Source organism: Pelobates fuscus, chromosome 3, assembly GCF_036172605.1.
Source record: "Pelobates fuscus isolate aPelFus1 chromosome 3, aPelFus1.pri, whole genome shotgun sequence".
NCBI classification, from domain to species: domain Eukaryota; kingdom Metazoa; phylum Chordata; class Amphibia; order Anura; family Pelobatidae; genus Pelobates; species Pelobates fuscus.
In genome coordinates, this window is record NC_086319.1 from 264,220,423 (window position 1) to 264,235,180 (window position 14,758).

Below are 14,758 nucleotides of genomic sequence, written 5' to 3' on the forward strand. Positions count from 1 at the left end.
GGGTCGCTATTTCGTCTGGGAAACTGTCAGGGAAGGCAGCAGAAGCATTCCGGGCTATCCCTGACAAAGAAATACAGCACTACACCACAGTAAACAAGGCATTGCTCATCCCGTACGCTGTCATCCCAGAAGCATACCGCCGGCGGCTCTGCGAAACTAAAAGGCAAGGGAATTACTCTTATACTGAATGGGCCTGTCGCCTCCCTGAACAGCATCCCACTGGGTCAACTGATGCCAAGCCATATCGGGAGAAGATGTCCTGCCGCTGTTCCTCCTGGAACACTTTTTCAGTGCCCTCAACCCTGACATCAGGGAGTGGATCCGTGATCGGAGGCCCCTCACCCTACCCAAAGCAGCTCGCAGGCTGGACGAATACACAGATTCCCGCAAATTATTATTATAATTATTATTATTATTGCAATTTATATAGCGCCAACAGATTCCGCAGCGCTTTACAATATTATGAGAAGGGATTTAACTATAAATAGGACAATTACAAATAAACTTACAGGAACAATAGGTTGAAGAGGACCCTGCTCGATCGAGCTTACATTCTATAGGAGGTGGGGTGTAAAACACATTAGGACAGGAATTTGCAATCAAATAAGGTGGACTGCCCTTTAGGAGAGGGCAAGAGACAGGTATGAGCAAATCTGAGCCACCCCCGGTAAGACCCTCGCCCAGACCAGAGATCCGAGCGGTAGTACCCTGTAATCCTACCCCTTACCGAGGGCCACCCAGATATCAGCCCCGAATCACAGCTGGATGAGTGCTGGAGGTACTCCATGAGGCTGACCCCGTTCAGGCAGCTAAACAGGACAATCAACAGCAACACAGACAAGCAGTATAGGTAAACAGCCTGTCGGCTGGAGGATTAAGGGATAGCGGAGCCATCATGACCCTGGTGCAACTGTCGCTGTCCGGGAGTTGGATCTGTCATGGTGAACGTGGGGATAATTAAGGATTTACCTGTGGAAGTATTACTAGGAAACAACTTGGGACCCTTAACCTCAGCCAATGTCCCCAGGGAACCGGTGGAAGCTCGACCCGTGACCACCCGTCTGCAAGCTTGAACAGCAGGAGCTGGCCCACATGTCGCGGAGACTCAGGTAAGAGGTGAACGCCTGACTGTGACGGTAGAATGGGACACCCCAGAGGTGTTTGGGAGGGAAACCCGGGAAGACCATACCCTTCACAAGTATGGGGCCAAGGCCGACACTGAACAAGGGGGGTTAGAGGGAGAGAGATTTATCTGGGAGCAGGATCAGTTATACAGGTTAACCGAGACCCACAATAATGGTGTAGCCTCACGTCAGAAGCAACAACTTGAAGTTCCTAGGAAATACCGGAGGGAGCGTTTCCGGATCGGGCATGACATCCCTTTAGCCGGGCACCTTGTCGTACGCCGCTCATCCCATCGAGTGAACCAGAATTTATTCTGGCCGGGAGTATCGAGGTATGTACGTCGGTACAGCAAAACTTGCGATACCTGTCAGCGAGTAAGGAAGAGCGAGGATCACCCCAAATCTGTCGACCTGGTGGGGCCCCTACAGAGACCCAGTCCATCCGGTAAGAAATATATACTTACCGTGGTAGACTACGCTACCCGCTATCCAGAAGCAGTCACTCACACAAATATCCAGGCAGACACTGTTGCCGATGCGCTGGTAAGAATATTTGCCAGGGTAGGTTTCCCCAAGGAAATCCCCTCTGACCAAGGAACCCAATTTACTGCAGATCTGACCCACCAACTGTTGAACGTGTGCGGCATCAAGCCCATCCAAAGTTCCCCCTACCACCCACAGACTAACAATTGTCGCTGACAATCACAGAGACTGGGAGAGATTTCTACCGCACCTTCTCTTCGCATACCGAGAGGTGCCGCAGGAATCTACTGGGTTTTCCCCTTTCCAAGTTGCTCTATTGGAGAAGGTTACGTGATCCCCTTGATCTCATTAGAGAGCACTAGAAAGGGTAGAGAGAATACGAGGGGACCCCCATCGTAACCGTATGTTCTGTCATTCCGGGACCGCATGGAGCAGTTGGCCAGGATGGTAAGGGAGAACCTCCAGACGGCCAGGGTGACAGAAAGCTTGGTACGAGAGAGGGGCCCGGCAGTGTACGTTCCAGGTGGGACAAAAGGTACTTGTGCTAAAGCCAGTCCGAGAAGGAATGCAGAAGGAGATACAGGAGATGCTACACCAATGGGTTATCAAGCACTCTGACAGCCCCTGGGCTTCGCCTGTGGTCCTCGTACCAAAGAAAGATGGGACCATCTGGTTCTATGTGGACTACAGGTGACTGAACGAGCAGACCACCATGCCCTGTTTAGATGAACTATTGGATTGTATAGCCAGTGGACGTTATCGGACCACCATCGACTTATGCAAAGGCTATTGGCAGATTCCCCTAGCCGAGGAGGCTATCCCCAAGTCGGCCTTTATCACCCCATTTGGCTTGTACCAAATTAGGGTCATGTCATTCGGGATGAAGAACACCCTGGCAACCTTCCAGCGTAGGGTGGATAGGCTCCTCGATGGCTTCCAGGATTTCGCCTGTGCGTACATGGATGACATTGCGATCTACAGTGAGTCCTGGGAGGAACACTTGTTTCATGTAGGGGTAGTACTGGATAAGATTCGGGCCACCTGGGTATGGCAGAGGTTCAATATTTGGGACACCGGGTGGGGTGTGGGAAGCAGCGGCCCGAACCCACTAAGATAAAAGTGGTCACTAACTGGCCCACACCCTGCACCAAGACCCAGGTATTGACCTTCTTAGGGACCGCTGGGTACTACAGACGCTTCGTACCAGACTACAGTACTCTAGCCAAACCCCTGACTGACCTGACGAAAAAGAGTTTACCTGGCCATGTCCTGTGGTCTCCCGCATGTGAAGCCACTCTTCAGTCTCTTAAACAAGCTCTAGTGGATGCTCATGTCTTGGCTGCCCCAGTCCCTAACAAACGTTTTATTGTGCACACGGACGCTTCCATGTTCAGACTGGGAGCAGTTCTAAGTTAAGTTGGAGAAGATGGAGGAGAACACCCTGTCGCGTATCTCAGCAGGAAATTGTTACCCACGGAGGTGAGCTACGCATCAGTGGAAAAAGAGTGCTTGGCGTTGGTTTAGGCTTTAAAGAAATTGACTCCTTACTTGTACGGACAAGAATTCACCTTGATTACCGACCACAACCCGTTGGTATGGCTTAACCGGGTCGCAAGGGACAATGGCCGATTACTACGGTGGAGTTTGGCCCTGCAAACCTACAACTATACCATACACTACCGGCCCGTGAAGCAAAACAGCAATGCAGATGGGTTGTCCCGTCAAACAGAGCTCACCAACTGACTAAACCACGGTCATCCCCAAGTTGACCCGAAAAAGGTCAAACTGGGTCTGCCGGAGTGTTCCACAAGGAGGGAGCACTGTGACGGATTCCCCTATCCCTGGATTGTCATCTTTTTCATTTTGACTTATTTGTTATACTGGGTGGTTCGGTGTATGGGATTCACGGAACACCTGGGACCCATGTAGTTCACATACCGAATAAACTGCCGAGCGTCCAGACCACCCAGGCACGGAGGTTCTTCTTTTTCCATGACACTCCTTGCCTATTTTTCTACTGCTTTCTCCAACTTTTCTCTCCCCATTACTCTTTTTACCTCTCTCTGCTCCCTGATGCATCTTCCCATTTTTATTTCCTATCTCTCTTCTGCTTCCTGTTGTCTCTCCCCATTTCCCCCTTTTTATTTCCTACCTTTCTCCTGCTCCCTGTGGCAGGCTGCTGCTCCTTCCCCTCGCTGGCTGTGAGAGGGCTCTGTGTGTGAGAAGAGTACAGGCACTTCCTAGCCCCGCCTCTCCATGCACAGAGCGCCGCGTGTGACAGGAAGAAGGAGACCTGGCAGAGAGCAGGTAATGCTGCCAGGTCTCATTTAATGGGAGGGAGGAGGGGGGAATTGTGCAGAACGGTAGGTTACTGGGGCCCTGTGCTTCCTCGGGGGCCCCGCAACCTATCAATGGAAGTTTTTTTTTTATTTTGCTGTTCCAGTTGGAGAGATCTCTGATCTCTCCAGCTGGAGCATGGCTGTGCGGCCGGGCCCCTAGCTGTCTCGGGTCCTCGGTCCATGACCAATGTGCCCGAGTGGTCAGTCCGCCCCTGAGGAAGTAAGAAGAAAGAATGTGTGGTTTATAGCCAGGGGAGGTGTGGATCTATACACCAAAACCATTTTATAAAGCTTTGGTGTTCATGGGAATGTTCAAAGTTTGTGATATTTTTTTGAAACCTCCAGATATTTGTCCCAAAATGTTTTTGTAGGTCCTTTAAATCACCTTTCTACTACATTCTGGGGTCTTGGTACTTTATTACCATCTTATTCAGTGGGTGCATTCCAAGTAGCACAGTTTACATACAAATACTATAATTGCACTATATTATTAATCTTTCTTTCTGTAGAGTTACTGTGGCGAAACCGACCTCGCCACGTGTCCTTGGAGGGGGCTGCTTGCCCGCCTCTTGCCTTTGGACTATGGACCCGACTTTATGTGAATGTGTTAACCCAGATAGCTATGCCATGGAGCCTATTCGTGTAGTTAAAGACTTCGGCTCCATGGCAATTGAACTGTGTGAATAGGATCTGAGCGCTATTCGGTAGTTTTGTGCGCTCAGATCCCAGCTATCTGGGGATATGTGACATGTCTGTGTTTTATGTATAAAATGTGACTTTGTGTATTTTATAGTATTTAAATGCTTTGTGCTCACCATGTGCATAATGGAGTCTTGTCTCTGTCCTGGGAGATAATTGAATTACTTCTCAATTATCTCCAGGATAGAAGACTCTGAAACCGGTCTGGGCCAGATAGCCATGTGCCAGCCAGGGCCCAAAATATATTTTACTAACTTCTGAACCCCTGGTCTGATTCATGCCCTTTTTTTTGATATGTTGTTCCCCTGAATGGATTGATTGTGAATATGTAATTTTTATGTGAATTGGATGCATGGGTTTTAGAGTTATGAAAGTTGGGTAAAAAGTATGTTTTAAAATGTATGTATAATTGGATTACCTCCCAGGCCAAGGGGAGGGAATCTGTGGGATGTAACCATTGTGTGATTGGTGTATTGTAAATCCCTCCCTTGCATGGGAGAATCCTTTATAAGACAGTGTGTGAATAAATCTAGAGTCCCTGTTTTAACCCTCAAAGTGAAGTGTCGTCTCATTCTTGGGGGAGGATTTATTGCATGCTGTTTCAGTTTGACTGCTAGGAGTGCAAACCTATTCGTATGGTTCCTATTCAACTGTCTACAGCATTCAGAGGCTTGAGAGGATTTATATGCTTCTCAGATTCGGTGATTGTGGTGTCTGCCAGAGTGCTTGGAGTCCTCAGGAAACACTAGGAGCATCCTTCAACGGAGGTACCCAGTCGGGGTGCCAGGCGATCCGTTACAGTTACAACTGTATCTCCATTAAATATATTGGATATTGGCTGTTTTGAGGGGTACATCGTCTTTGAAATCCCCATGAGAAGCTGTATATTTAAACATAAGTCTTTCATGTTTCTATTATACCCAACACTTGGGTGGTGAAGATGTGAGATATATATTATGGGGTCTTCCTGAAATAGTTATGTTTATTTTGAGATCATCTGATCTTAGTAGCACACAGGTGGGCTCTGTCTAACTTATGATGTGACTTCTGAAGGAAAGTTTGCTCCAGAGCTTATTTAGGGGTTTCATAATGGGGTTAAGGACCATATGCAATCAATGAATGTTTGTTATGTAAAACAAATACCAATACAATTACATTTTTTAATTCCATCTTGCACTAAATGTAAGTTAAACCCATGTAAGTAGGGTTTTACTTCTTACCTGAGGTCTGTCAGGCACCACTGCTCGCCTTGTCTTTTCAACTGTGAAAGCAGGAAGCTCCTATTCGGAGCTTCCATTACCTCTCCCGAGTTAAGCCTTGCCATGCAGGACCAACCTATTGACTGAGCGCATCAGTTAAAGGACCACTATAGTGCCAGGAAAACAAACTTGTTTTCCTGGCACTATAGGGTCTTTAGGTCCCCCCCACCCTCAGGAGCCCACTGTCGCTGGGATATAGGGGGAGGAAGGGGTTAAACACTTACTTTTCTCCAGTGCTGGGCTCCCTCGGCACTGGGGAACTCTCCTCCCTCTTCCGACGTTAGCGCTGAATGCAAGAGCCGCGCGCGCATTAAAATCGGTCCAAGTATAAACATTAGATGACTCTAATGACTAGATGATTACAGGAGGTGTTTAGGAAGGCTGGGTAAGTCACATGCAGGGAGGTATGATTAGAGCTGCATAAACAAAGTGATTTAACTCCTAAATGGCAGAGAATTGAGCAGTGAGACTGCAGGAGCATGATCTATACATCAAAACTGCTTCATTAAGCTAAAGTTGTTTTGGTGACTATAGTGTCCATTTAAATTCTACATGCCTATTCAATCCCCTTTAACCACATTACTCTCCATAGCCTCTCACCTTTCACTCATGTTAGTGGAGAATTCTAAACTACCCTTTAGGTTGAAAATATGTTGCCAGGAGTGCCCTGGTGCCCTCCTATAGTAATTTGTCTTACCTTTATAAAATGGTTTGATAACTTACCTGGGTCTCAGCAGGAAGCAGCAGCACCAGCCCCTGCTTTTGGACTTGCCACAAGGACAGGTTAGGTCCACTGAGGTAAACAGGGCCACCCATACTGGGAGACATGACCTAAGACAGTGTTGGGCTATGTAGTCAGGGCAAGAAGCAGGTAGTTCTGTTCACTCATGCCAACTAACTCTGTCCATGTCTGTGTCCTTTGTCTTTGACCACCTTAGCTATATTGTATAAATTTATGCCATTGTTGTTGTTTTTTTTGGACTGACAAAAGAACAGAGAAGTAGATAGACATTTAGTCTATTATAGTGCAATTAAAATAAAGGTTTGGATATAACCATAACATTTTTCACAGCAGTTAGTAGATACATTTTGGGCTGCCCTCCCACCTGTGGGCCAGCTATAGTCCTCATGTGCTTTTGTGCACATGACAAAGCAGAAATTAAATTGCATCGGATAATTAATTAAATAGGACTTCCCAACCCATGCTTTCGAATGCTAAAGACTTGAACATTGAACATTCGAATGCTAAGACTTGAACATGGTCGTTAGAAATGTCTAGAATGATTAAATTCTATTCAATAAAATGGACTGAGCTAATTCATACAATAGATAGTAAGTAATGTAGATTTTCTTTATCTTGGTTTACTGAAGTGTGGATGAGGGGTGAATGTGATTAAAGTATCCAACTCTTGTTTTTTGTGTTATTTAATAGGCTACAATGTGGTGGGCCCTGAAAGCTTGTTTAATTTAACTCTATACCAGCAAGAAAGAAAAAAGCAACATTATTGGAATGATGCACAAGTTAAGTCATGTTGGCAACAGAATCCATAACTCCTTCACTGCTGGAATGCTACCTTCACCGGGCAAAGATAAGGCCAGTATTTTAAATTACTGGGGGTGTTTGGTGTCCTGGGCTGTTAGCCATCCTCTCTTCCTTTACTATTTGTCCTGTTTCATTTTTTTTTTTTTTACCATCCATTATCTCTGTTATTTCTAAATCTGTATTCTCTCACTCCTGCCTCCCCCAAGCTTTACCCTCTCTCTCTCTCTCTTTCTCTCTCACAGCTTTGCTGTTTCCCTCCTACTCAATCTTTTTTTCCTCTCACCCTTGCTATTTTATTTTCTTCCTGCAATCTCTCATTTCATTCTTTCGCTCTGTCTTTGCTCTTTGAGGTTCCAAGCCTATCTATAAAGGTATGTCTCACCTGCATCACCTTTCTATGGCAGGACAGCTGTGTCCTAATTTTTATTTCTTTAATCCCATGTCTGTCTATTGCTCACAATGTTAAAACTCACAATCAGTAGAAAGCCTTACTGTGCAGAGGGTGTGATGCTCTTTACAATGTATAACAATTTACAATGAATGTTCTATGTGACCTATAAAATTCATATTGCACAGCATGGTCCTGCTTCAGAACTTTGGCTTGTGATAATGCTTTGCAAGTTTTTGGCATGGTGCTTTTCCTGAGACTGTTATCAAGCTCAGCAGGTCTCATAGAACACATCTAAATAATGATATGCTGTTTTATTGCTTTTAATGCTCTGTGATAATAGGATGCAGAGATTTATGGTTGAAGCCTTGCAGGTAGTTCGTGAAATGCCATCATTTTTTTAGAGTGATTCTGTACAGTAATATGGGATCTGCTGTTAAATAGCGGGAGTGCCAGGTAGTGTGGAGGTGCAGTGCTGTTTACGAAAGGAAGTGGCATTGGTATTATACAGGGCATGCAGGGCATGAATCTAGGCCAGCTGTATCAGACACGTGTGGGTGGTTTGCAAGCTGAGATAGAGAGGGATTAGCATATACCATCCTCCCACAGAATGTATTGCTTAGAGAAGATCAATGGGAGCAAGAAGAGGGGTACAGCAGAAGATACGGAGGGATATTGGGACGATAACACTCACAGAGAGGTACATAGAAAGGAACCTACCAGGTAAGCCACAGATCATAGAAGCTTTTATTCCTCCCAAGGGGCATGTTTTTTTTGGCATGGAGTTAGAGTTAGGTAATAGATCTTTTACAATGCATGCTAATTTCAGTGTTTTCATTCTCCACATAGCCTTGTAAAACATATTGCACATATCAAAAATTACAATCTCATCATTTTTATTGTGGGTGGCACTCCTTCTCCAAACATACCCTCAATTTACATTGTAGCTTTATTCCTCAAGTGGCTACTTCCTTATCCCAACACATCCATCACACACACCCATCTTAAACAGTCCAGTCTCCTTTATATACACCTAGGGCACTAGTAGTACTTGTCTTCCTTACTATAGGTTGGAAGCAGTAACACCACTCTTGACACCATATGACAGCAAAGTACACATTTCTATTACACAGGGCAGGAATGTCAGTCTTCTCATCTACCAAACTAGGACAATTGCGGTATCATTCTGTACAACCATTAAAGACAGTGGTAGTACCAATCTCCATTGCATAGAGTGGGAGGCAGTGATGCAAGACTATGCAGAATAATGTGATACAACTAGGTTTACTGGCACCCAAGCTAGACACCTGTATATCCATTATGCCATATATAGGGTGAAAATAACTGGTGTCAGGTTTTCGAGACATCAAACACATCTTCTTATTCTTCTATTTTAACCTGAATAGTGCCATCCAGAGTTTGTTTGTCTACAATTCTGTGTTTAGTAATTAAACCTTGAACTGTAAACAGGATAAAGCCATCAGTAAAAGTTGGCAACAGGAGAGGAGGGGGGATTAATCCTTATCAAAGTACAAAGTACAGAATTAAGGAATGGGATTTGATTTCAAACAGGTTTACTCAATGACATTAATCAATTATCATGGTACAGGGAACAAAGATTGTAGAGAATTTAAAAAAAAATTGCATAAAAATTGGTGTGGAACACAGGACAGAGAGGCTAATAGGAATTGTATTAAGAAGCTATGGTAATTAGAGGATATAAAATCGTACAAAAGGGAAACCAGCAGCTGAGCCTTGAGAAGGTAGGGGCAGTATTAAGCAGTTGTCTTGGTGACAGTAAATCAGTAAATTAGATGTTTAAGTCATTCTCACATGCTTTTTTTAGTGCCTACAGAGAAGACCAAAAATAAGCAAACAAATGCAGTGTGGCACACAACATAGGAGAAACGAAAGCAGTCAGGGCAATGCACACAGCACTACTGACAAAGTTTAAATCTATCCAACAGGTTATGGAATCCCCTCTTTCTGCTCCTCATGGGATCCAAATCAATGATATAACCTGTGACTCGTTCCGTGTGTCTTGGGAGATGCCACCTTATGACATCCAGAGAGTAACTCACTACTTCATTGATCTGAACAAGACAGGCGGTCAGAAGGAAAACAAGTTCAAACATAGGGTGAGTTATGGGGTACACTTATTTGCAATAAAATGACTTATAGTGGACTACATTTCTCTCTCACCCTTGCAACTATATACATTACCTGTGATTAGTAGGAGGTGTAACCTATTTAGTCTTTATACCTGTGGTATGCATGTTTGCGCTGTTTTGGCATTGTAACTGTAATTCATACAATCAGTATCTTTTTTCCCTAACACTATGGATGGTCTTGGGTGTAATGGTAATCTAATTTCTCAATGCAACTACCATGCAATGTGGGTTTTATAGCTGGGGATCTGTCTGATCCGGAGTATCCCCTTCCACAAAGGACGTACCAACCAAACTGGTTGCGAAGGCGGTGGCTTTACCCATGACAGTCCGTGGCCACTGGTTCCTGAGTCCACGTACTGAATACACACTTGCTGTACAGACTGCAGTGAAACGCAGTGATGGGGAATATAGTGTTTCTGGCTGGAGTGAAACAGTGAGCTTCTGTACAGGGGGTAAGATATATATTGCATGCATGTCTGGTATCCTTACATCAGTGTGTGTGTGTATATATATATATATATATTCAAATTTCAAGTCTTAGGCCCTCTCCTCCTTTCATAAAACGTGGGCTCTGTGGCTCAGATATGACCAGGCCCACTAGAGCTGCACCTGGGAGTTTTCTCCCAGCTTCTCCCTCCCTTCCCCTCCCCTCCTCTGTTTCCCCTTATTTTATGTTACATTTTCTCTTTATTTCTCTTCCCTCTTCTAGTTTGGCTTTGTTCACTTATCTTTGTAAACTTGGGGTCAAGTCTGCCTTGTACTTAATCACTGTGGTATATGATATATATGTGATATATTGTCATTGTATCTATGTGGCTTGTCTCTTAAATAAATTGAAAATAAAAATTCAAGTCCTATGTTATCAGTCAGGACTTAAGTTACTTACAACTAAAGTTAATTTCTACTCACGAGGGCTATATTTATTCTTGCCACTGGCTAGTAACAAGTGGAAATTATGAGCCTTGATATATGCGTATACTTCTACAGTGTATTAGAATCTGTAGTAAGAGATTATAAGTACAAACATCTCTGTACATGACTGTAAAGCCAGTTTTTGAGTACATGATCAGAATCTAAACAAATGTGTCATTCAAAAAATCACAACAGCACATAAATTAATTTAGCAACTGCGGGAAATAATTGTGATACCCGGTACAGGATCATGAAATTCCACAAAACATATGTAAAGTTATGCAGATAACCCCAAGACATACAATATAAGTGACGTCTTTATCATTTTCAGATTATGCAATTGAACAAGTTAAGCAGCTACAGGAGAAGGCAGAAGGAATCGCTGGGCGCATGTTACCATTCCAAGTCTTCTACAGAAACCAGACTGAAGAATACTTTCAACACATCAGGTGCATAAAGTCTCCATGCTTGCAGTGACAATATATTCAGTCCATTCACTATTCTATCATAAATAGAGCAAAAATTGTAGGGTACAATTTTAGTAACAATAGAAACCTATTTGGTGGGCATTTAGATAGATAGATAGATTCCCTGTCTAAATCACAAACTAAAATAACAGACAATAGTTATACCCAATATAACCAGTATCGTACACCACTTAGTGATCAATATACTTCCCAGGAGTATTGGATATCCAACTGGATTATGCAGTACTTGACCCAACAAGAATCTATAAAATAATACAGAAATACATAGTGCGATCTGCATATATGTATATAGAGAAACATTTGATATGGGTAACACATACAAGTGTAGAGCCGTCCCAGAATGGACGTATCGCCCCCTGAGTGCGATCCAGAAGAGAGATGGCGGGACATCAGGAGGAAACACTTATTCAATTTGGAGGGGTATATATCTATAAGGGACAATTGTCCCTCAGAAGTTAGGCACTGAAGAAGACTGGGAATCAGTTGAAACGCGTTTGCTGCATCATTTTTTTACTGAAGGACTTATTGTGGTGGCGGTAGTGTATATAATTTTTTGTTGTTATTTTACACACTGCTTTTAAAAGTCCTATTTTATATATTTTATACTTTTTAATACCAAATATAACTTTGCAAAGCATTAAGCATTGTTGATGTATATCCTAAGTCAGAATTGGCACCCTGAAGCTCTCTATAAAGAGCCTGGGAGTGTTTTCTCTATAAACATATTTGCAGACTGCAATGTGTATTTCTGTATTATTTTATAGATTCTTGTTGGGTCAAGTACTGCATTATCCAGTTGGATATCCAATACTCTTGGAAAGTATATCACTAAGTGGTGTACGATACTGGTTATATTGGGTATAACTATTTTCTGTAATTTTATTTTATGCATTTTAAGGTGTTTAGGGATACACCTTTACACACCAAATTAGTGATCTTGTTGATGAAGCGCCAATACACCTGCTGTTTCACAACCTTTATTTTGCATAAATCACAAATTAGTACATTTCACCTTTCAGGACTGCTATGAGATGCGTTGTCATGAATTGTCTAAAGGAGCAGACCAAGCACCATAACCACCACAGCAGATGTTAGTAGTTATAGTTCCAGGAAAGCCATGCCACCCCATTCACATTGTCAGGAGTCAAACAATTTTAGAATGGTTAGACTTTTTACCTTGGGTCTGTTGGACACCACTCCCTGTTAGTCTGGCATCTGATGCACATCACTTGTATCCCATGATGTTGTACTGATGAACATGCAAATGTGCTTGCATGCACAGCTTCATGGGAATGACCAGCATTCATGGACAGATACCATTCCTGGAAGTGCATCTTTTAAGGGGCTTCTGCTCCACACCTCACATTATTAAACATTTCAATAGTATTTTCTGGGATGTGTGGAAATGGAAATCCCAGTGGTTCTCTTTTCAGACCCTATGTCAGCATGGAATATACCATTTACATGCTATCAGCAGCTTTATAAATAAATAATAGAGTCTCTAAGGATGTTTTTTATGACAACATAGACCATGACCATGTCATTAACTGATTAAATTATGTGTGTTATAGGCATTAGGCTAGTCTAGAAAAACAAACCAAAAAAAGCATACTATTATTTCAAATATAGCATACAAGGTAGACAATCTTAGATTTTTATGCACTGTGAAGATTATTAGCGTCCAATAATATACACACACCTAATACACCTAATATAGGATCAATACATAATCCTATACATATGTAGTATTGCTTAAATTGATAATTGTGGAGAATTGACAAAGGAGCTGCAAATATGAGAAGTTATTATAGCTAATTTTAGTTAAGAATTTTCCACTTTGGCCATTTTGAACTAAAATGTGCGTTTCCTCAGTCATTTTATCACAATGTCCATTTTAATGAATATAATTATTCATTAAAAGTTTTGTTTTCTTCTTTGAAGTATTGCTTTCTTCCTTATTTGCCCAGGGAAAAGTGGGGTGGTGTGATGTTCCCGTCTCTAAAAGATCAGAGTGGCAGCCATGGATCACCCATCAGTGGTACACTTAATGGTGTGTTTTTCAGTTGCAATACCGAATTCAACACAGGTCTTCCTCCTCATGATTCACCATATGGAAGGTGGAGGGTGACTGTGCCAGCTGAAAACCTCTTCAATGAAGGCACACACCTCTACTTTGCAGATTTCTATTGCATGTACACCGCCTACCATTATGTTGTCTTGGTGTTGGCACCTCGAGGGTCTCAAGGAGATGCCTACTGCAGCGCCCGTCTGCCACTGCTTGACCCTCACAGCAACCCGTTCCTGACTCGTGGGGAGCAAGGAAAATACTGGCATGCACAAGATCTGATTCTGGAAGTAATATACACAGAGCCAGTGCCTCTGAAGTTGGGGCAATTAGCGGAAATCAAGGGGCATCAACTAATGAGCCTCTCCACTACTAATGCCAAGAAGGACCCCAGTTGTAAAGTGTGCAATATCAGTGGAGGGCATTAGGGACACTGAAGATTTATGTTACTTGTGAAATGTATTTAAAGAATAATTTAGAAAAACCTCTTGTTGGTTACGGGAGCTTGGAAGAGTTAAATCCTAGTGCAGGATTGTCCAACCTTGTATTCCATTGCCTTGTATTCCTGACAGAGTGTACACTTGTATGTTGTTAGTATGTGACTACTACTTTATTTGGCTGTTTACATCGATAATAACTGTGGTGACCTTTCAAACCTGTAGGACTATTTCCATGGCTGTGTTGTAAAGGCAAGCCATTACTATTGTAGGGAATAGACAGAGGACAAAATAGTACAGCAGGCTATTAAGTGTGAGATTGAAAGGCAACATTTTCTCATAAAGCACCTGAAATTGGATATAGTATGTGTATATGTGTTCATATAAAATGTGGTCATGTAAAAAGTAATATTATCTAAACGTCTATCCCAAAGGCACAGAACAAATAAATGTTTTACGAATAACCCTGCTTGAGGGCAAGGGATCAGATGGTTGTTTAGTCACATTTCTTTATCCCTATGTGTTAATGCAAGGATATTGTATAAATGTGTGTCTGGGTATATCCTGAGGATAAATCTGGTAAATAAGATCTACTGCTGTATATGAAAAGTAAGGATGTAAGAGACTTGGAAAGTGGATCCTCTTCTAAAGAAAGATTTACATATGAAATGAACAAAAGGGGCAAAAAAACCTAAATTCCACCCCTGTGATGTCTTTGAACAAATTTATCGCCCCCCGGTCATCCTAGGCTATTTACTGAACTCTTTTCTTCCTGGCTACCCCATTTCCTCTCCTCTTGCACTCCTTCCCTCATTCTTGGGGACTTTAATATCTCAATCAACAACACTAA

The 14,758-nt window shown here is 42.9% G+C and overlaps 1 protein-coding gene across 2 annotated transcripts; it reads left to right on the forward strand.

The window, feature by feature from the left end:
* The first annotated feature begins 7,741 nt into the window (after window positions 1-7,741).
* On the forward strand, window positions 7,742-14,395 carry PHYHIP (phytanoyl-CoA 2-hydroxylase interacting protein). Of its 2 annotated transcripts, none has more exons than XM_063445512.1 (5): window positions 7,742-7,818; window positions 9,803-9,973; window positions 10,284-10,458; window positions 11,250-11,367; window positions 13,374-14,395. In XM_063445512.1, the coding sequence occupies exons 2-5, from the start codon at window positions 9,806-9,808 to the stop codon at window positions 13,897-13,899; spliced, it is 987 nt and encodes a 328-aa protein (XP_063301582.1). In that variant the 5' UTR covers window positions 7,742-7,818; window positions 9,803-9,805; the 3' UTR covers window positions 13,900-14,395. The 2 variants fall into 2 exon arrangements, with proteins under 2 accessions (XP_063301582.1, XP_063301583.1); XM_063445513.1 differs by lacking the exon at window positions 7,742-7,818 and adding an exon at window positions 8,465-8,558.
* Window positions 14,396-14,758: the final 363 nt, after the last annotated feature.

What these genes read in the sequence shown, in the direction of transcription:
- PHYHIP (XM_063445512.1), top strand. Translation starts at nt 9,806, where the DNA reads ATGGAATCCCCTCTTTCTGCTCCTCATGGGATCCAAATCAATGATATA. An exon ending in AAAACAAGTTCAAACATAGG is followed by an intron (nt 9,974 to 10,283) that starts GTGAGTTATGGG and finishes CCTTCCACAAAG; the next exon opens with GACGTACCAACCAAACTGGT. An exon ending in GAATACTTTCAACACATCAG is followed by an intron (nt 11,368 to 13,373) that starts GTGCATAAAGTC and finishes TTATTTGCCCAG; the next exon opens with GGAAAAGTGGGGTGGTGTGA.